Source organism: Epinephelus fuscoguttatus, linkage group LG3 (assembly GCF_011397635.1).
Source record: "Epinephelus fuscoguttatus linkage group LG3, E.fuscoguttatus.final_Chr_v1".
Taxonomy (NCBI): Eukaryota; Metazoa; Chordata; class Actinopteri; order Perciformes; family Serranidae; genus Epinephelus; species Epinephelus fuscoguttatus.
Window position 1 is genome coordinate 28,417,550 of NC_064754.1, and position 23,150 is coordinate 28,440,699.

Sequence of the window (23,150 nt, forward strand, 5' to 3'; positions counted from 1 at the left end):
TATTTACAGCTACTGTTAAAGGTTTCTGGTGGTAATTTAAACTGTAATTTGATGACTCTTTATATTATGTTAAAGATGACAAAGGGGCCCTGGGACAGTATACAACTGAGGTCCTGTTGAAATGGTGAAAGAAAATTGAACTGACTAAAGTATTCAAAGTGATTCTGGATACATTTTGATATTTAAAAAGTATTATTTGTATTCAGGTGAAATATTTTAGTATTCTCTCCAACTATGCTAGAAATAATGGGACAACACTGACCTTACTGAACAGAAACTTCTATCAAAAACTTGCATTGTTCTTTAATATTTTACACACTGTAATGATCTAAAAATTTAAGTCTACCAACCCAAATTCGTCTGTACAGTCATACTTCCATGCAAATGCCACAGCCATTTAAAAAAATAAAACATGATGGCTGAATTCCATTTAGCTGCTTCCATTTCATCATCCTTGTATAGACCATGCTTACTGGGACACTAAAAAAAGGAGCCATCACTAAAGCTACAGTTGGTAACTTTTATAAAAATCTTTTTTAATTTGCTGAAACTCAACATCCACACAGTTTTACATGAAACGGTCTGATCCAGAGTCCAATCAGAGCCGAGGAGTCTCCCACACAGCTGTCAGTCATGTAAAATACTGCCTGTGAACTGCGGTCAAATAGTCAAACTACGCAGCGCTCACTCCCACAGAGGACGGGGTCTCTGTTCTCCTCATGACCCTTGCTTGACCTCCATAAGGCACAAACCAGGAAGCTGGCCATGAGCACTGTGGAAGAGAAAAAGGGTGTGTAAGTATTTAATTAAGCAGCAGATTTTTCTCAAACTCCGCAAGAGTTCTCACCTGGTGTGTCCGCGCAGCACAACCACAGACAAGGTGCCTTCTGGGAGGGATCTAAAGAGCTTCCGCAGGCGGCGGTCCAGCTTCCCCATCATGAGATCCATTTCCTGGTCCTACACAGATCACACATTGGAGTCTTTATTACATTTGTTTAATAAATACTTTTAACACAATTCAGCGTCATCACGTAATTAAGAAGTTCCATCACCCCTTATTCACTGGATCCATAACCACCTCTCCAACAGACCTCAAGCAGAAAAGGTTGAAAAATCACGGTCACACTTCATTACTCTCAACAGTGGCTCTCCACAGGGGTGTGCACACAGTCCATTTCTTTACACACCATCCACGAATAACTGTCGGAGTCTGTCCACCACCGCTACCCTCTACTTTAAATATGCAGATGACACAGCAATCCTTACACTACTTAATAACAGTGACTCCTTCTTGGCCTATGAACAAATACATATCCCATTTTAGCTTGTGGTGTGACAATAATTTTCTCCATCTTAACATCCCAAAAACTAAAGAACTGTCCTTTAGCCCCCCAAAACACTGGCCTGCTCTGGTCTCACCATCAGAGGGGAAAAGGTGGAGGTGGTGGAGTCTCTAGGATACCTTGGCATTACACTGGACAGTAATGTTGTTAGCAAAGACTTACAGCCATCTGTAAATTGAACCCCTTGTCGGTACAACCCCATCTTCGTCTTCTGTGCCATCTGTTTTTTCCATATGCTCACAGTCACCAACAAGAATGAACTCCTAAAGCTAACTACTCATTGAGCTAGCAAACTCAGGTATTCCTACCCATCACCTATCTGACTGTGTCACCCCGTTCCTGATCTGCAAAGCACTCACAACCCAGATGATCCACTCCACCAGTACTTCATCCCCCGTCCTTCTGGATGTAGGTATAGACTATCCCATGTGTAGAAAGGCCCGTATCAGCAAGAGCTCTATTCCCACAGCTACACAAGCTCTTTTAAGTCTTTCTTGTGTTTAATACAAACCCATGTTTTTGTCTCTCGTGTATTAATTGTGTTTTTGCATGCACCACCAGCTGGGGAAAAGAATTTCCTCTATTTCCTCTCTATCTTTCTCTCTATCTAAATCATAAACGGTAAGGGTCTGAAAGATCAGATCACAAACGCAGCAATTACTCTGCCTCATGTGCACTTCACAACTCTCTGCATTGTGCTTGAATTCCAACCAGCCCAAAAGCATTGTCACTTTTCTCTGTGTGTGTAAACATTCAGATTTGAATGTTTTCTTTAAGAAAGCGAGACAGACCAAAATTAGACGCACAAAGCCAGCCTAAATATTAAAAGCTCAGCTCTCTGAGATTTTTGTCTAGAAAATATCTACTGAGAATCAGCTGAGCCTGCCAGCTGAAAGGTAACTGTGATGCTCAAGCAACCGTATAAAAGTAAGTATATAAAACTACAGCTACACCAGTACCCCCGTGTGGCTGAAAAAACATTTCCAGATGGATGAAAAATGGAGAGCTGATTATTCTTCAGAGTCTCAACACCAGTGGGGCAGAAGAGATTAAACTGTCTGAACACAACACAGACAGCAGCCATTTTCACCGGCACTGACTCCTTTTTCAAAACAGTGACTTTGGGAATGTGCAGGAATGAGAACTGGTAAGATTTTATTGATACCAGTACCATCAGGGATTCTGCGTATTGGTCCGATTCTTTATTAATTTGGAACCGTTTTCTTCTCTCCACCATGACTCCTTCATGTTGCAAGTTTCCAGCAGGTGGACACATGAGTTTGACGTCAGTTTTGCAATTCACGACTTATGACATCAATAAAAGGATTTAGCAGCAAATGATTCTAATGGACAGACAATTAAGATCTGGAGCTGGTTCTTGATTCTCATCCCTAGGAATGTGTGACAACCAGCTGGAGTCCTACCTGAGACCTGTTGTGCATGTGGGTCCTCTCCTCGTCTTCTGCTGCTTCCATGTCAGGATCTTCCATGGTGATTGGTGTTGTCATGGCAGCCCACGAGGGTAAGTGGGGTGGAGTTAGGGACGGACAGATGAGGTAGTTTTCCTTAAGAAGATCCTTGGAGGAGCTGAGGGCTGCATGTTTGCCCTCTGAGCTCTCAAACTCTGTCAACCACAGACACGTGTTAGAAACTGTTCGGACTCCAGACATATGAGGCAAGAGATAATAACTTTTAACTCACTTATGTATCCATGTCTTGCATGTTTTCCGTGTTTGGCAGGCAGGACGACTCTCTCCACCGAACCAAAGTGACCAAATGTCTCTCTGACCATCTCCTCAGACAGTTTAGACTTTGTGGTGGTTGCAGGCTGCAACTGTTGACCGTTTACTTTTGCTGGGGGCAACCTGTTAGCCGATTTAACCAGTGTAATGTCCAAAGATTTGGCTTCTGACGTGTGTCCATTGACCCTTACAGGAGTGTGTATGCCCTCAACCATACTGGATTTTAATTTCACAGCATAGATGTGACTGGCATTGAGACTGTCAGCCATCAAAGCATCAAGAGTCAGATCTAAGTCTAGCGTTGACTCGTAGACAGGTCTCTGGACCTAAAAAAGGCACAGACAAAAGACACATGTTGGAGATACAGCTGACTACAAAGGTTCTGAAATAACTTTAACAATAATGTAAAAGGAAAAAGTGACAGCAAAAGGGAAGAGTGTTACCTTGATGGACTGTCCCTGCACATTAAGTCCATTCAAAGTTTTTAAAGCCAGCATAGCTCCCTCCAGCAGCTCAAACTCTACCTCTGCATGAACCTGGAGACCAAACATTGTCAGAAAATATAGGTGAGATTAATAGAGCACATCCAAGAGCAGGGAAAACAGCTTTTACAGTTCTATTTTAAGATGCACTGAAGCAGTAATTATAACCACATCTTAAGAGGTATTCAGTGGATGATGTGTTCATCCGTGACAGAAATACAAACACAGTATATTAATTGTAAACTAAGGATCATGTAGGTGAGATATACCCTGACTGTGGTTTGCAACATTTTGATTTTCTGAACCGGTCCACAGCAACAAAACAGCCGCCTCACTTCTCTCTCCGAGAATCCTGCAGGGAAGGGCCCAGCAAACACCACACACATATCTCGAAGGTTTGCACACACCTGCAGGATAAACACACAGATTAAGCAGTACGTTAAAACAACACTCAGACACTTGAAATTCATCAGACGTTCTGAATGAATGCCTCACCCTCTGGTGCTGGCGCTCCTGATAATGGTCAGAGAGGGAAGAGAACTGGAGCACTGAGAGGAACGGACACTTGGTCTGTCTCCTGAAAGAGGCCAGCACCTGAAGGAGATGAGATAAAGTAAAAGAGGTAGAGAGAGGGAAAAGAGGGAGTTAAAGGGAGGATGTAAAGGAAACAGAAGAAAGGTGCAGGACTTATAGTGAGTGGAGGAAAAGAGGAAAAGGGCTACAATTTACATATATTCACCAATAGTATATAACAGGTGTGTCTGGGGAACAGGGAGTGCAGGATAGGCTTTGTGTCCAGCATGTATGCATGACAGTAAAGTAAAAGGACACAATATACAGGTTACATTATCAAGGTATAACCAGAGTAGGCAGGCTTTATGGAGACAAACCTCAAACACAACGTCCAATAAAACCTTTCCTCACCTCCCAAACAAAGAAGAGTTGAATCTCACCCAACTGTCCCTCCAGCTCTCTTACAGTCAATATGGTGGCGAAGATAACAAAAATGGGAATTTATACTTCTCGCATCGTGTCTAATTTTAGTGGATCATAACATATCGGGTATGGAATTAATCCGCAGATGCTCCGGGTTCAAAATGGGACCAAGCTTTTCTATGGATGTCAGTTTTTGAGCCATGACGAAGGGCAAAATGTTGCTTTTGTCATGGCCCAAAAAATCTGGCCTTTGCCTGAAGCGCCCTAACTGGCACCTTTCGAAGCAAAGGAGCAGCGGCTCTACCGTGAGCTACCTCTAGATGTCTGATCTCCTGACCCTATCTCTGAACTTGAGCCCAGTCAACCTGCAGACAAATCTTGTTTTGGCCGCTTCTATCCACGGTCTCATTCTTTGGGTCATCAACCAAAGCTCATGACCACAGATGAGGGTTGGAACACAGAGGGGCTGCTATATCGAGAGCTTTACCTTCTGGCTCAGCTCCTTTTTTTTTTTTTTTTACCACAACGGACCGGCACAATGCCCAAATCGCTGCTGATGTCGCAGTCACCAACTGTGCACAAAATATTGTTAGGCTGATGGGTCCAGTAGTACGCAAGATAAGCTACGGACAGACCGAACTTAATTTAAGTCATCTCTTGGACAAAAAGAACAACTTTATTCATCTCTTTGTCACTTTATAGTTTGTAATCAAATTAGGCAGAATTTCCAGCAAAGATTATTCACAAAAACCAAATGCTTGAAGATATTCACATCTGAATGGAGACCAGCAAACCATTCATGACAACTTGCTTTATATGTACCACAAATAAAAAACAGATCAATGCATATTTTGGGTAGAAAACCAAGGTTATTTAAAGGTCAGGAGGCAGTAGACGGTTCCAGAAAACTTCTCGTCTCACCTCTTTGTCAGAGCTGTGCCACAGCTGATTGGAAGGATCCAGAGTGATGTCAGAACGCTTTCCTATAAAGGCTACTGACCGGCCGAGTGTCTGCAGGATGTCAGAAAACCTGCAGGAGAAATAAAGACAGAGAATATGTCAGATATAACTGCAGCAGAACATGTGATGAGATGAGTTTCACATTGTGAATGTAGAACAGAATCCTTGTATAGATTTATTGATCGGATTTTAAAGCTGTAAGTAGTGACAGAAGATGTATTTCTCCCACAAGTCTATTATTTTAGATTCAATGATGGTGTTTAACCTCATACACCCTTGTGCTGTAGCTGAAATGATTCCATGGGACAACTAAATCATAGACATTTGAGTAGACATTTTCAAAAGCTATATTTCACCAGTGCAAAGGGCTGTATTTCATATTGATCCACCATGGGGAGCATTTTTAAAAGTTCCATCCTGAGGCGTGGAAACTGCTGACCCATCATGGAGGCAAAAACCCAGAGCAAAGATACAGTTCATCTGACTAAGTCTGGACATGGTTTGAATAACTACAGTCAAATGTAAAGAGTGGAAAGAGGTGTACAGATTATGTAATGTAGTGCACCTGAGACTTGGTGTGGGTGCAGGTGCACAGTCAGTGGACTCCTCCACGATCGTATATCCCCACAGCTCCTCCAGATGAAGTTCTACAACCTGACGGCGGGCACACACAGAACAAGTTATATAAATTGTATGTGTGCGCGTAAGTGTGTGTGTGTGTGTGTGTTAGGAAGCGATGTGTCACCTGACGTGGTCCTGTTTTAATAAAGTACTCAGCCAGTTCCAGGGCTGCCACGGCATCCTCAATGGGATTATGACCCCTCTTCTCTTCAGTTTGTATTTGCCTCCTGGGACACAAGTGGAAAATTTAATTATAAGCTGTGCTGGGTGAGAGAGACAGAGAGACGGGGAGACACAGACAGACTCAGCTTACTTCAGCACTGTCTCCGCCAGGACCTTCAGCTTAAACCTCTGCCCAAACTCTCTCCTGTACAGCAGCGACGTGTCGATTACATGCTGGTGGATCAGCTGCAGGGACACAAACACAATACAGGGCGAAACTTCAAACTTTTGTGACTACTTTAAAATGATTGCTGACATGAAGGGAATAAAATCACTATTTTAAAATCCTGAAATACTGACATTTTTGACAATGTAATTCTCTGCCTTTTTATTAAACAACTGATATGAGTTACTGACATGTTACAGATATCTTGTTCCTGGTGCTCCCAATGTCTGTTTATTAATTTTTTGAGTGTGGTAAAGGTACAAAAACATTCCCTTATACTGGACAATAAAGTTCCTAACTTACTGTACAAAGCTTTTTTTAAGTTGATACACCAGAGATTTACTTTTATACACCACTTTATTACAATATTGTATTTCAGTCCCGTGGTTTTCAGCCTAAGGGCCCAGCCTCTCCAAAGGAGGGCAAGATACATTTCACCAGATCATGAAATGATTAATGGGAGAGGAAAGAGGAAAAGTTCTGCAACAAAAATCTGTTCAGTAATCTGTAACATCTTTAACTCAGGACTCAACCTTGTCCTGATGATAACACTGTTACAAGCAGAAATCAAACTGTCAGTAGTAACTCACTTTCAGAGCCATGAGGTCGTTGTTGAGTGAATGCCCCACCAAAACTGCATCGCTCGGCAACAACGTCCTGAGCTTTACTTGGACATCTCGCAGGGTGGTTTTGACTGGTCGCAACATCGCTGCGGTAATACCAGAGAACCTGACAGAAGGGACCCAGCAGCATGGGGAACAAAAATGTGTTATAACATGTTAATCTGATGAAGTGATGTGACTGTGAAAGGGGTTTTTTTGGGGAGTTTTTCCTTATCCGCTGTGAGGGTCTTAAGGACAGAGGGATGTCGTATGCTGTAAAGCCCTGTGAGGCAAATTGTGATTTGTGATATTGGGCTTTATAAATAAAATTGATTGATTGATTGATTGATTGATTGACTGGACAAGAAGCTTCCCATGAGTACTGATACATGTTCTCCCTGTGTCAGTGTGGGTTTTCTCGGGGTACTCCAGCTTCCTCCCACAGTCCAAAGACATGCAGGTTAACTGGTGACTCTAAATTGTCCGTAGGTGTGAATGTGAGTGTGAACAGTTGTCTGTCTCTATGTGTCAGCCCTGTGATAGTCTGGTGACCTGTCCAGGGTGTACCCCGCCTCTCCCCCAATGTCAGCTGGGATAGGCTCCAGCCCCCCGCAACCCCCAACAGGATAAGCGGTTACAAAAAATAAAAAATTAATGACTTGGTCTGTGAGTTTTGTGGTTGCTACAATGCTGCGTTGGTGTTTAACAGGTGTAAAATAGAAACACTACTTGAAAATGTGCTTGCTTTAATACATAAGTGTATGTCTGTGAGTGTGTGTGCGTATGTGTGTGTACCTGGTGAGGTAGTTGAGGATTCGGTTTTGAGGTTTCACCAGCTCATCCAGCACACAGTTTCCATCACTGTCCACCACAGAGACACGAGCCAACTCATTTCCCTTTTCTGTTAGACACTGAAACACAACATGGACACACTGGTTAACAGCTGGAACAGGGATAGAAACCTTCAAATAAGTCAAGACACAAACTTCTTTTAAACATCTTTCTCACAAAACCCACAAAAGAAATAATATCACCATTATAAGAGGCTGAGAAATACTGAATAAATGGAGTCTGCGCTAGAGGAGAGGACATAAAAAACAGGTTGTTTGACAGTTTAGACATGGTTTGGTCTAACATGCCCATGCAACTGTTTTTATGTAGGATGCACAAAAAGATAGACTGTCAGAACATAAATATGCGATTAGGAAGACCACTCCATGGCCAAACACTTTAAAGAGGTACACAAGAGTAATGATTCTTTAATGAGGATAGAAGGTTGAGAATCAATACAGGTGCCCATTAGAGGTGGGGATCGTTTACGCAGACTTCTTCAAAGGGAAACTTTTTGTTTTTTAAACTTGATGCAATGGTATAGCCGGTGTACTCATAACATATCACTTAAAATGGAACTGTAAAACTGGCGTATCAAGAACACTGCACTGTGCAACACTGCATTATGTATGACACATGGATTTGTCACAGCACATACTGCTGTATTGATTGTTTGAAAATACATAACTGGATTCTGCAATGAAAAATGGGAATGAAGAATATAACATCTCACCATTTCACAGTCAAGCCCATACAGAGGGCTGCTGTCAGTCACACTGTCAACACTGTCTGTGCACACAAACTCCTCAAAGCCTGGCATTCCTGTGCAAACAGAAACAAAAAAGAAGTGAGATCACAGAGATGGAGACACAGAAAGCAACCAAGAAAGAGTGAGACCACATCCACACTAACCCAGCACATGTTTTGACCCCCAAAAAATTGAGCTTTTGATTAAAAAAGTGTATCTATAGTAGGAAAATCTAGGTGCACATTTTAGTGAGGACAGGGAAAACACAGCTTCATGATTTCTAAGATACAGTCGGCAGTAAGAAAAACAAACAAACAAAAAAAAAAACATGAAAGCATCCAGCAAGGAAATACTTCATTTATCCTGCTTACTGCAGATGTAATAAAAAAAAGAGTCACCCTTGAGTGGGTAGTGTCTCTTGATCATCTCCTCCTCAGTGAGAACATATGCAGTCAGTCCTCTCTTCTGTGTCCCAAACTTGGTGATTACTGGGTGACACCACAGTGCTGCAGCATTGCACAATAACACACACACAATAAACAATAAGAGTAGAAACTCTGGGAGAAAACAAAACTACTGCTGAGTGGTGTAATGTTTTGACTTCATGCCACAATATTATAACGTGACAATATTCTAGGGATGAAAATTAGAGCATTCAGAGGATCGTTAACTACACACAATAAGATTATTTTGACTAACAGTCGATTAAGGTGAGGATATGAAACAACCATTGTTCATTACGTAACACACAACAAATTAAAAAGTCCAGGAAATATTGAAACATTTAACTCTTTAGCAGCCTTTAAAAAAAACTGGGAAACAGTAAAGTTGTGTGGGCTACATCATCATGCTTTGACAACCAAAGTCGACACTCAAAACACATCCACACATGACTCTCACCTTTGTCCAATTTACTGCTCTCACTCTGTCTTTGAGAAAAAGATGTACCATCCGATTTAGGAACTTCACTGCTGAAGATTCCTGACACCAGGCCGGTTGGTGATGGAGTAAAAGTCACCCTCTAATCCAGTCAGATAAACAACAAGGATCAGTGTTAACCCAAAACACTGACACCATCCATATATGTATACATTTTTTCTTGTTCTTACAGTGGTGTAGTTGGTCCTGAGGTGTTGCAAGCTGAGGTAGTGCTTGTAAAAGTGACTCTGGGTCAGGCCCTCCACGATCACCACATTCACAGCTTTAATCTTCCTCTGATGGTGGAGGCAACACCAACTACAGGAGACACAGGGGGGAAGAAGATGAGAAGACTTTGAGAGTTTAAGTGGTGTAGACTTTAAAAGGATCATTTAGATTATTGCCGGAGCACAGGGACACAGTAAAAGTGCATTACAGAGAGTTATTTGGATAGAACTGATGAAGTAGATTACACCTTACTGCCACAGTCATTACCTGGGCTGTTTAATGCCACCTGTTTTCCCCAGAGCGGCATAATGCAGCAGCTCTGTCAGCTCATTCAGTGTAATTGGTTGTTGAAGGCGGTCGAGCAGCACAGAGATCTGCGGTGAGCGGGAGGAATGTCCATACTCCGGCGTCTCCTCACTTTCCTGACCAATTTTTAATCTCTTGGCTTCCTCGTGTGCTGTGGGGGCGGTGTTCTTTCTTTTCTTTCCGTTGCATCCTGCTGCTGCTGAAGGCTCCATGTTTAAGCTTAAGCTGGGAGATTTTTTTAAAAAGACATTTGAAATGACTTTGTCTCCTAACTGTCAAATGTCAAACTCTATCATTTAAGCAGGACTTTATGTACGTCTAAGATTTAATTTAATGAAGGTAGAACAGGAAGTCCTGTGTTTGGCCGACTAGTCTTTGAATTAAAGCTCAGTACTTTTTAGAAATTGACTAAAATGTGTCTGTAACTTCAAATATCAAAACTGCCAATTATGCTGTAAGTGCTGTTAACTTATTCTTTGATCAGGTATTTCCTTATTAAAATTATAATCTTAAACTGTATTTTAGACAGCAGCTGCTTTGTATTAAGAAAACATAAAAACTTAACACAATAAAACAATAAACACTGAGAAGGAGATGAAGAAAAGAAGCTTCAAAGTAATTCTGCTTGTAAATTCCATCATAGACGTCTGAGACAAAAAACAGAGCAGGGTTTATGTAAAAAATAATATAGAAATATATTCCTCAATGTGCGGCACTGAAACAAGTTATGTTTTAGTATAGGTAGCCTATTATATTGGCATAACTATTGAAAAATATCAAAAATTACTCAGTCCAATCAGCAACTACTTGACTGACTGATATTCTGGAGCAACTTCATCCTTCACCAGGTAAAACCTAGTTTTATTTTATGTATTTATTTATCAGAATATGTAGAATAACATGCTGGTGATTTGGTTATTTAGATTACTTAAGCTGTAAAGCAACACAGTGATTAATAGGATAAATTGTGGCTTAAATTCTATGGTACTTTATCCCATTATTAGGAGGACATGTGCATTAAAAGCATATCTAGTAGTGACTGTATCATAAGGTGTTTGTTTTATTAGTGCTGAAACTGTCTAGTAAATAAAATACAGTAAGTTTAAGCATTTTGTTTGCAGGTGTAGGCTAAGTGAACTGATTCTAGTGTGGCACATTCCACACTGAAACAGTGAACTAAACTCATTTAAACTAAAGAGTGAGTTAAGAGTAAGTTACACAGGAAACACTACACTCTTTCTAGCTAGCTAATATATTTTTAAGAATAAGTTACAGCTATAACATTATAAATTGAGAGTATGTACAGGATGGGTCCACGCTTGAGAACAGTTACAAGAAAAACATGATTACATACCAGATGTTATTTGTCCTGCGGCTTCCACATGCATGTTATTCTGGCCCTGTAGAGGCTAAAAACACGTTTCACAGGAACTGCTGCACGTTACAGTAGTGCTATAAAGTAACAAAAACTACAAGCGCTATTTCCGGTTTGTAACTAAAAAAATAAACGCATGTATTGACTGTGGTAATGGCTTTCCGTCAATAAACATAGCTGAAATTGCGTAGATTTTGATCAATTTGGTCATAATGACACTATATAGGCTTATAAATGTTTTATTCGCGTTGCTTTATATGGACTGAGGGAATTCATGCTTTTGTTTTGATGAAAAAATGGTAAAACCGGAAATGAGGTTCGTTGTATAACCAAGATACTAGATTACTACTATTACTACGACCTTTAAACACCAACAAAAAAAAAGACATCTGTGTAGTTATTGCTGTCTTTGTATGAGCCACCGATGATACTGAGACTATTTGTTCCAGTCCGGACACTGATATAAGAAATTATAGTTGCCAACCGTTGGAAGCGGAACTCGTGATAACCTCATGTATTTCACCGTCGGAACTTAAGAGTGTAACATCCGGCGGAAGTAAACGCAACAAAGGCGTTACTCTATGAGTTAAACCTCGAGCCACATTTACTGTAGCCTACATTAGACAACAATGTCTTCAACTGAGTCTTTGAGAGAGTTTGTCAACGAGCGACTAACTGCTGCTGCTGAAGAAATATTGGGAGTTTTTCAAAGAACCATCGTCAAGTACGAGGAAGAGATCGATCGTCAGCGCAGACTGTTGGATATCGTGTTGAAGCCTGAAATAAAGTTACACAGGACAGGTGGGTGAAACCTGATTTAACTAATTTACTGCCATGTCTGTATATTTGCTGTAGCATCACATTAGTATGCTGTTGGTGTTGTTGTGTGTCCCTCCAGAGCTCCCACAGCAACATGTGTGTAAGGAGGAGGAGGTTGTCCCTGAGCAGCAGCTCTGTATTGAGGAGAGGAAGTCCAGTGTGGACCAAGAGCACCCAGAGCCTCCACACATTAAAGAGGAAGAGGAAGAGGAAGAAGTGTGCAGCAGTCAGGAGGGAGAGCAGCTTGTACTGAAGCAGGAGACTGATGGCTTTATGTTGACTCCTGCTGATGAGCAAAGTGAGCACAGTGAAGATCAGACTCTGGACTTCATTCATGACGACACTCAAAGTGCAGCAGACAAAGAGTCTGTCGTCATCATACCAGTTATAAGCTCTGTGATATCACAAGCAAGCAGTGACCACCAGCTGCTCTTTCACAACTCTCATGTAGCTGAGAGCCAAGATGAGGAAGAATACCTGCATGGAGACTCAGGATCAACTAGAAACACAGAGTTTGAAGCAGAGAAAAGACATCATGAAAGTGAAATTAACAGTAAGAGTCCACACACCTCTGCTGTGATCAACTTAAATACAGGTAAAAAGCCTTTAGAATGTGACGTATGTGGGGAAGTTTTTGAGTGCAAGTCAAAATTGCAGAGACACCTGAAAAGCCACACAGGTGAGAAGCCACATACTTGTAACGTATGTGGGAAAGCTTTCGGACGTAAATATGTCTTGTTAGTCCACATGAGGACTCACACAGGTGAGAAGCCATATACTTGTAACGTATGTGGGAAAGCTTTCGGACATAATAGTGTCTTGTTAGTCCACATGAGGACTCACACAGATGAGAAGCCGTATACTTGTAACGTATGTGGGAAAGCTTTCAGACGTGATGGTGTCTTGTTAGTCCACATGAGGACTCACACAGGTGAGAAGCCGTATACTTGTAACGTATGTGGGAGAGCTTTCAGCTATAATGGTCACTTTTTAGTCCACATGAGGACTCACACAGGTGAGAAGCCACATAGTTGTAACGTATGTGGGAAAGCTTTCGGACGTAGTGGTGACTTGTTAGTCCACATGAGGACTCACACAGGTGAGAAGCCACATACTTGTAACGTATGTGGGAGAGCTTTCGGACGTAATAGTGTCTTGTTAATCCACATGAGGACTCATTCAGGGGAGAAGCCGTATCCTTGCAAAACATGTGGGAGACACTTCAGAACTGCCAGTCACTTGACAGCCCACATGAGAACGCACACAAGTGTAATGGTGCATCACTTGAGCACAGAGGTTCCAGTTGAAGTCACACATACACAGAAGAGAGACGGTTTACATGCAAAACATGGGGCAGAGCTTTCAGAGGCCTCTTCCATAAAGCATGCTAAGAAAAGTAGGGAGTGAAGTCCAAATCCTGAATTTTAATTGAAATTGCAGGTCTGGAAAAGTTAAATTAGTGAGATAAAGAACAAAAGGAGGAGACTGCTTTCAAGTTTGAATTTTATACTTGCAGGAGTCATGGAAAACCTGGAAAAGTCATGGAATTAGTCAAAATCATAAGTCACAGAACTTGTTTGTGTATAATGAAATTATTAGAATCATCTTCAGTGGATAACCCTCCATATAATGTAACATAATGGCAAATTCCTTTTCTGCAGCTGGCGTATTAATGTAGCTTTAATATGTGTCGATGTGTGACAATGTTTGTTTACCATCTTTTTTTTCTTTTTCTTTTTTTTAGAATCTTTATTTCGAACATAAATAAAATAGAACAAAATGTACGTGATCAATAAGGTAATCAGTCATACAAAATAAAATAAAAAATACAATCATAGTAACAGAGGTAAATATTTAGCCTTCGAAAAGGAGTAGGTAGAAGTTATGCACTTATCTTGACCTACCCCTTATTTCAAGTAATGTTGCTACAATTAAATATAGATTCAGAGATGTGTTGGGATTCACAGGACCACAGATGATTTATCATTTGGTAAAATCATCACTGGACATTTAAAGGCTTTTTCCTCTGCATGCTCTTTGTCTTCAAACAAAGAGAGCTAGGTGACACCCATCTCCACAGGACGTCTCACCTCACAGCTCAATGAGACACAAGTCTCACAACTTGATTGGACAAGACTTTTACAGTAACATGTGACTCTGATGTCACAGGCCTGCAAAGATCTGCTCCCTCCCAACAGATCTCTCTCTCTCTTGCTCGAGCTGCTGAGCAGCTGGAGCCTGGAACAGCAGAGGCCCAGACCATACCCCAAACCACTAAAGGGAGGGCAATTGATCATAGACTCTCTTGCAAACACAAGGTTTGCAACTAGCTTTCCAGCAACGAAGAGAACCAGGTGAGTTAGCACCCAGTGTCTAACTCTGCTAAACCCTGAACGTCCAGCTTCCTCTGAGTTTCACCTTTGGAACAAAGAACACAACAAAGACTGCACCTGGAACCATCTTCCCAGCCTTCTTCTGCTGGCTAACAAAGCAGCACACCACCAAGTGACTCTTTCTTCCATCAACTCAAGGACTGGTAACACAACAACTGGGTATAGCTTATCACAGCTTTACAGGCTAAGCAAGACTGTTCAACTTGTGGAACGTGATTTGATGCTGTTTACTGAGTTATTGTTGTGATTGTTTGCAGTTAGGTCATTGATTAGTTGGCTTCGCCAAAGCTAAGTGTTTAGTTTGCTAATACTATTAACAAGCAGATTCTTGCACACAACTAAACAATCTCTGCACTAATCCAGACTGTTTGCAACCCATATCACATTCACATAGACTCATTAACAAATAGGCTTTCAACAGAGCTGCACCCAAACAGGCTTCTCAGAGTTCCCGCTTCTTTTCCTTTGTCTTGGTCAGACAGACACCTCCCCCAACCTGAAGGCAGCTTTGATTCGGCCATCTTGTAGTTCCCTGTTGTCAGCCATTTTGTTTTGTAGGCCAAACAGCTCCTTGATCACCACACCCGCCTTTGTCTTTCTCTTTTCTCTCTTGCGCACACACACACACATTTACACACCAAGCTTGTATATAGTTAGTTAGAATTTGTGTGTTTTGGTTTGCTTTGCTAGTTTGTGAATAAATATAATTCTTTGGAATCATACCTGCTGTCTGTTTAATGTTGCACAAGAGTGAATGAATAGTCAACCTCTGCTGCATCAAGAACTCCGAAATCCTTCAGGCATTACCGTTAATTTTGGTTGTTGTCATTAATTTAATTATTAATCAAACTCCAAATTAATAGTTTAACCTATTTTCTGAGACTGATATCTTTAACTGGCTATCATTTTTCCCTTTACGGGAATGGTGCCCCACGAGGTGATTTAATGTTAATTAAGTCACATTATTTGACATGATTATTAATTATTGGCAATAATTATTAATTATTTCCGATAGCCAATTAAATCCCTACATATTTGGTGCCTCCGTGTGAAGCCCAAATTTATGTTCCCAACAGATGCATATTAGCATGCATACATACATAATTAAAGAAATACAATCACAAATGCGAGCTGGAATACTTCTGGTTCTGACTATATGTAAGTGATATGAGAAAACCTAGTTGTGGTGTGGATTGGATACCCATGGAAGGAAGATACTTCCTATGCCAGCTGTGCTTCATATTAATACAATCTACTGTTTTTGAACAATCTTTTAAATTTATTTAAAGTGTTTCTGTTTTTCATTTCATCTGTACATTCATTCCATATTTTGACTCCTTTGACTGTGATGCTGTGATATTTGGAATTGGTTCTTGTCAAGGGTTTATTGAACATGTCCAATCCTCTCAAGTTGTGGTGTTTGTCTCTTGCTTGGAACAAATTCTGAATATTTTGTGGCAATGACTGATTTTTATCTTTATACATAATCTGTGCAGTTTTGAGGTCGACTGAATACTTAAATTTGACTGTTTTTAGTTTGATAAAGAGTGGGTTTGATGATTCACTGTAGGTGGTCTTGTTCACTATTCTTATCGCTCTTTTTTGTAGTGGAAATATTGGTTTGGTGTTGGCACTGTATGTGTTCCTCCACACAGTAAGTTATGTATGGAAGTATAAATGAGCAGTACAGAAGGTATAATGACTTTTGACACACGAGATCTTTAACTTTGTAAAGGATTGCAACTGATTTTGATATTTTGTTTTTAATATAATTAATGTGTGGTTTCCAACATAGTTTATTATCAGTTATTCCTCCAAGAAATTTTATTAGAAAAAGAAAGTTCAGTGTTAGTTTATTGTAGTCAAACCAACTCTTTAGTTTTTTTTAAATAATTTTCCGCATCATCCAGAAGTTGTTCCAAGTTGTTGCCACAGCACAATAAGTTGGTGTCATCTGCAAATAATAGTGTTTTCATTATTTTGGAGATTACACATATTTCAATAATGTATAATATAAATCGCAATGGTTCCAGAACAGATCCCTGTGGAACCCCACATGTGACATCCTTCAGATTAGAGTTGATGTTATAAATATGAACATATTGACTTCTATTTTTCAGGTAACTACTTACCCATGTTAAAGCAACCCCTCTAATTCCATATTTAAATACCTTTTTTAATAATAAGTTGTGATCAACAGTGTCAAAAGCTTTTTTCAGGTCAAGAAATACACCTTAAATTCAGATTCAATGGGTCTGAGATATCTTTGGTCACATTACTGTGAAAATGTCTCCAGCCTGACAGACCCAATGACAGTTTACAATCATTATACAGACCGAAGAAAAACTTTTTTTTCCCTCGCTGTATTTCTCTGAATATTGCAATAATAAATTGCATGTATGACAGCCATGAGATGGTTTTAAATTCCATATAAGGTGGGATTAAAAATGTCTTAAAAAGTCTGAAATTTACCTTGGTTATATCTGCAGACACCGTGTTCTTTGGTGCATATGAGCAACTTGTCAACAGTGACACCAGAATGTGGGAAAAACTGGTTTTAGCTTGTGCCTGTTACATCTGTGATCTGTGCCTGTAGACTGAATGAGGAAAAATGCAACGTTACTGCAGGTGTCGATGCATGCAGAAGCCACGGCCAGAGCTCAGTTTGGCCGGAGCACATTTAGAGGAGGTACACTACAGCAGCTGACTTTAGAAAATGAACCCTTTAATGATTTTAGTAAAGTTAAAAAAAAAAAAAACGATAACTTTGTCAGCAAGGGATTTTTTTTTGTCCCACTGACGATCAGAGTAACATTTCAAACATCACACACAATCCACACAGGTGAGAAGCCATTTACTTGCACAACATGTGAGAACGCTTTGAGATGTAAAAGTAGCCTGACGACCCACATGAGAATCCACACAGGTGAGAAGTCATAACTCACCAAGACCTGCAGGAAAAGAAACTTTGATGTGTCTCAAGTAAAAAGGCATATAAGATCTCACACAGTCAAGTGGCCTTGTGTTTTAAAAACAAGTAGGAGACATGTCAGTTCTGGTTCATGGTCAAAACACACAAGAACTCTGGAAGTAAGGAGTCACATCTTTGCAGAGTGTGGTTAAAATGGTTTTTACTCAAATCACACCTGAAGCTTAATAAACACAGCTGAAACTTCTGTGGAGATGCGTTCACGAAATGAATGAAGGACAATGTCTCATCATGAGGAGACTGAAGAAGTACATTTTATTAAAATGCCATCAAGACCTGATAAAACTGACCAATCAAAGCAGACTGGGCTTTTTCAGGAGAAGAGCTTCAAGAGACGGGTGGTCAAACTGAGCGTTTCAGACTTAGGGTGAATACGAGTACATTCAGGTTGACAGTATGAGGAAAATAATATATGTTATTTAATTAAAGTGTGAAAACAGGTTCTAGTAGAAACCCCAAATACAAGTATGAATAAGCATTATATGGGACCTTTAAACACCAAAAAAAAAGACACCTGTGTAGTTATTGCTGCCTTTTTATGAGCCACCAATGATACTGAGACTACTTGTTACAGCCCGGGCACTGATATTAGAAATTATAATTGCCAACCATTGGAAGCAGAACAAATGAAAACCTCATGTATTTCACCGTCGGAACTTATTAGTGTAACATCCGGCGGAAGTAAACAAAACAAAGGCGCCAGTCGCGTTAACTTCGGGAGGTTACTCTATGAGTTAAACCTCGAGCCACATTTACTGTAGCCTACATTAGACAATAATGTGTTCAGCTGAGTCTTTGAGAGAGTTTGTCAACGAGCGACTAACTGCTGCTGCTGAAGAAATATTGGGAGTTTTTCAAAGAACCATCGTCAAGTACGAGGAAGAGATCGATCGTCAGCGCAGACTGTTGGATATCGTGTTGAAGCCTGAACTAAAGTTACACAGGACAGGTGGGTGAAACCTGATTTAACTAATTTACTGCCATGTCTGTATATTTGCTGTAGCATCACATTAGTATGCTGTTGGTGTTGTTGTGTGTCCCTCCAGAGCTCCCACAGCAACATGTGTGTAAGGAGGAGGAGGTTGTCCCTGAGCAGCAGCTCTGTATTGAGGAGAGGAAGTCCAGTGTGGACCAAGAGCACCCAGAGTCTCCACACATTAAAGAGGAAGAGGAGGAAGTGTGCAGCAGTCAGGAGGGAGAGCAGCTTGTACTGAAGCAGGAGACTGATGGCTTTATGTTGACTCCTGCTGATGAGCAAAGTGAGCACAGTGAAGATCAGACTCTGGACTTCATTCATGACGACACTCAAAGTGCAGCAGACAAAGAGTCTGTCGTCATCATACCAGTTATAAGCTCTGTGATACCAAGCAGTGACCACCAGCTGCTCTCTCACAACTCTCATGTAGCTGAGAGCCAAGATGAGGAAGAATACCTGCATGGAGACTCAGGATCAACTAGAAACACAGAGCTTGAAGCAGAGAAAAGACATCATGAAAGTGAAATTAACAGTAAGAGTCCACACACCTCTGCTGTGATCAACTTAAATACAGGTAAAAAGCCTTTAGAATGTGACGTATGTGGGAAAATTTTTGAGTGCAAGTCAAAATTGCATAGACACCTGAAAAGCCACACAGGTGAGAAGCCACATACTTGTAAAGTATGTGGGAGAGCTTTCAGACATAATAGTGTCTTGTTAGTCCACATGAGGACTCACACAGGTGAGAAGCCGTACACTTGTAAAGTATGTGGTAAAGCTTTCGGACGTAATGGTGTCTTGTTAGTCCACATGAGGACTCACACAGGTGAGAAGCCGTATACTTGTAACGTATGTAGGAGAGCGTTCAGATATAATGGTCACTTGTCAGTCCACATGAAGACTCACACAGGTGAGAAGCCGTATACTTGTAATGTATGTGGGAGAGCTTTTGGACGTAATGGTGACTTGTTAGTCCACATGAGGACTCACACAGGTGAGAAGCCACATACTTGTGACGTATGTGGGAAAGCTTTCGGACGTAATAGTGTCTTGTTAGACCACATGAGGACTCATTCAGGGGAGAAGCCGTATACTTGCAAAACATGTGGGAGACACTTCAGATCTGCCAGTAACTTGACAGCCCACATGAGAACGCACACAGGTTTAAAGGTGCATCACTTGAGCACAGAGGTTCCAGTTGAAGTCACACATATACAGGAGAGAGACGGTATACATGCAAAACATATGGCAGAGCTTTCAGAGGCCTCTTCCATAAAGCATGCTAAGAAAAGTGGGGAGTGAAGTCCAAATCTTGAATTTTAATTGAAATTGCAGGTCTGGAAAAGTTAAACTAGTGAGATAAAGAACAAAGGGAGGAGACTGCTTTAAAGTTTGAATTTTACACTTGCAGGAGTCATGGAAAACCTGGAAAAGTCATGGAATTAGTCAAAATCATTATAAGTCACAGAACTTGTTTGTGTATAATGAAATTATTAGAATCATCTTCAGTGGATAACCCTCCACATAATGTAACATAATGGCAAATTCATTTTCTGCAGCTGGCGTATTAATGTAGCTTTAATTTGTGCTGTCAAGAGATTAAAAAAATTGAGAGATTAATTAATTATGATCTGTAATTAATTGATCTAATTAAGAGAGAGGGCTAGCGCATTTTGTGGCTGCGGCAGCTAGTCGCGGCACTTCCAGTGGCAGCTCCAGCTGCTGGATGAGCTGCCTCGCCAGCTGCCACCCCCACGGCAGCTGCCACGGAAGCAAGTGGCAGCGTCCGAGGCATCTGACAGTATTTCATGCCTCAGTAGTGGCAGCTGCCGCTGTCGAGGCAGCTCCCGAGGGCAACTGACGGTACTTCAGCACTTGCCGGTTACAAATTCAGGTGTTCCCATAGCTGACAGTGAGTGGCAACTGCCACTGTTTTACCTACACTATGCCACTAGCCTCGGAGGCAGCTGCCACTACTGTATATGTATATATATATGTATGTATGTACGTATGTATGTATGTATGTATGTATAATAAGGGCTCACAGATCATTTGTGCTGATCAGGAGAGTACTCATCAATAAACAGTGAAATTAATAATTGAACCTTGAACCTGTGGGAGAAGATGTTGCACTTTATATAAGGAGCACTTAAACAAGTGTGTTGTTTATGGTTTTTGGGGTTGTGGATTTTTAGTGTAGGGTAGAGGATGTTTGTTTTGTATGTGTATTTATCTGATTGCCTATGGTGCCCTACGAATGAGTATGTATGTATACACACTGCTTCAAGATCATTCCAGCTGTTGACCTCGGCATTTTCCAATCATGGAATCACTACAGGCTTTGTATCATTGAAGAGGAATAAAGAGACTATACAGCTGTTAAGATTTTTATGTAACACCTTTATCCAATCTGTAATAGAAATACTGTAATAAAATATTTCACACCAAATTAAAAAAAAAAAAGTTGTGTGGGGATATTGCACAGTTATTGCATGGTCCACAAAGAAAAAAAATCAGTCTGGTTCTTCAAATCTGGCAAAATCTTTGTAGTTCTTCACCTCGACAACTTGTGTCCAGAAATTGTCACAGTCCATTTTCTTTTGAAAAATGAAAGTAAACATTTCTGCTGGAGAATCAACATAATGCTCATCTTCCCAACTATGAAGGTCCTCTTTGTCTATGGAAAGGACCGCTGGTATTTCAAGCCTTCCATCAAACTTTGTCTTGCGACACCACTCAGCAGCAGCTATGCAGTCTCTCAAAAAACAATGCTCTGCAGTAAACAAGAAAACAAGATCAAAGTATTCATTGTATATTGATATTCCCAAGAAACTTGCTTATAATTTACAGCAAATTAACAAATTGATGATATAATTAGAAATGCTTATTACTTTATTGTCAACAAACTCCCTAACCAGAGATTTATAGTTACTCTTTATTGAGTAGGCTACCATTGTTCACAGTATTGAATTTGCTATATTGCCTTACGATAAAAGCGAGATTGTATATTTTATGTGAAAGAGGCATTCGTAAGTTTGGTAATGTTAACTATTTCAGTACTTCCTTCTGTGAACTGTTTTGTCTTGTTTTTAAGACTCCACACTTAACTGTTATTTAAGTTTCATTGAAATAAACTTTAAACCTCATTTGTCTTCTTGGTTTGTATATAATTCCATTGTTATTCCTTTGCATGCATGCAATTCATAGAAACAAAAAACCAAAGGGTCATAATTTTATGTTAATAAAGTTCAACCACAATGTGTCACCTTTCAGCAAGTCAAGTAGGCTGTGCTGCAAAATAATAAGTTATAGTTGTGTAAAGCATTTCACAGTAAGATGCAATGTTATTTTCAGCAACAAAAAAATGTGTGGAGTGGATGAGATCATATATGCTCAGCTTTGTTTTTATTGTCTCGTGCAACTAAAGCCACTTCAATAATAAAATTGCAGTAGCATTTAATAGGTCTATAGCTGTGGGGGTTTGGGATAGAAAAGGTCTTACCTCATCCATGCTTTCTGAGTCACCTTCTGTGATCTCTCCAGGTCTGTAAAAAATATGATCTGTAAATGCACTGGTGCCATCATTACAGTGACCTCAACTTAACCTACAAAAGTACTGTGATTCATGACTGGCAGAATGGATTTAGAGATTTAGCATGTACACCTACACACAATGTCCTTTACCTTTTGTCATCCTTAGAAGATGTGCTCTTCAGAAGCACAGATTCAGCTTGGTATCGGGACATGCTGTGACTTTTTTGCAGCCACTGAATCAGAACCTGTGAGAAAAACTGTCAACTTAAAAGATATTGAATTTAGCCATGTATACATATGTTTCTTCCTTATAGATTTAAGCACTATCATTTTGATTCCAACAGCTAGAGATTAATTATATTAGAATTTAATGGTACCATAGAGTAATAGATATACAGTATCTCTATATCTATATCCAAAGTCTTTTGACATTTGCAGCTCTTAAGACACAGATACCATTACACAGAATTTCATGCTGTGAATTGTATTCTTGTACTAATAAGTAAGTTGTTACATATTCTCTTTATCTCACCTCAGGCAAAATTACATCCGTGAGGAAGAGCTGCTTCTCGGCAACGGTGCCGGTTACTGACAGGACTTTTTCTAGTCTCTGGATAATGTCTTCTGTCTGGGGGAGTAATAGACATGGGAAAAAAAACAAAAAACAAAACAGGAATAACAACTTATTGTGTAGGTCTTACATCGCCCTTTTCCAGTGTGTGGCCTTGTCATGTTTGGAGAATTTTTAATGTACTTGTGTGTATCTAATGTACTAATTAGCACTTTCATGCACAACATGGATCAAAATTACCTGTATTTATGTAATGTCATACATGCCTGAATGTTCCTTTTCTTTAGGCTATATTTGAAATGAATGCATTCTAACTATAGGCTATACATCTTTTCACTTTCCAAAAATCTTTATTTTTCATTACTTTATTTACTAAAAGGCTAAATTT

At 40.2% G+C, this 23,150-nt stretch overlaps 3 protein-coding genes across 4 annotated transcripts in view; 2 read left to right on the plus strand and 1 right to left on the minus strand.

Moving 5' to 3' along the window:
* Positions 1-308: 308 nt before the first annotated feature.
* LOC125885676 (RNA exonuclease 5-like) lies at positions 309-11,540 on the minus strand. The gene is made up of 19 exons (XM_049571369.1): positions 11,460-11,540; positions 10,067-10,330; positions 9,763-9,889; positions 9,554-9,674; positions 9,052-9,159; positions 8,639-8,727; positions 7,870-7,985; positions 7,063-7,201; positions 6,398-6,492; positions 6,209-6,311; positions 6,029-6,117; positions 5,425-5,533; positions 4,063-4,161; positions 3,837-3,974; positions 3,529-3,621; positions 3,045-3,411; positions 2,768-2,967; positions 848-957; positions 309-772 (listed from the first exon to the last, which is right to left on the minus strand). The coding sequence occupies exons 2-19, from the start codon at positions 10,315-10,317 to the stop codon at positions 718-720; spliced, it is 2,409 nt and encodes an 802-aa protein (XP_049427326.1). The 5' UTR covers positions 10,318-10,330; positions 11,460-11,540; the 3' UTR covers positions 309-717.
* A 495-nt stretch (positions 11,541-12,035) lies between these two features.
* Positions 12,036-17,113, plus strand: LOC125885680 (zinc finger protein 391-like). 2 transcript variants are annotated; one of them, XM_049571376.1, is made up of 3 exons: positions 12,036-12,281; positions 12,379-12,894; positions 14,353-17,113. In XM_049571376.1, the coding sequence occupies exons 1-3, from the start codon at positions 12,110-12,112 to the stop codon at positions 14,358-14,360; spliced, it is 696 nt and encodes a 231-aa protein (XP_049427333.1). In that variant the 5' UTR covers positions 12,036-12,109; the 3' UTR covers positions 14,361-17,113. The 2 variants fall into 2 exon arrangements, with proteins under 2 accessions (XP_049427333.1, XP_049427332.1); XM_049571375.1 differs by having other exon boundaries at positions 12,379-17,109.
* Positions 17,114-18,365: 1,252 nt separating this feature from the next.
* The window catches only part of LOC125883639 (gastrula zinc finger protein XlCGF57.1-like), a 49,129-nt gene continuing 44,344 nt past the window's right edge, over positions 18,366-23,150 (plus strand). The window contains exons 1-2 of the mRNA XM_049568084.1: positions 18,366-18,630; positions 18,728-19,399. Of these exons, the coding sequence (XP_049424041.1) occupies positions 18,459-18,630; positions 18,728-19,399 (844 nt within the window). The 5' untranslated portion in view covers positions 18,366-18,458. The remainder of the gene's footprint in view (positions 18,631-18,727; positions 19,400-23,150) is intronic.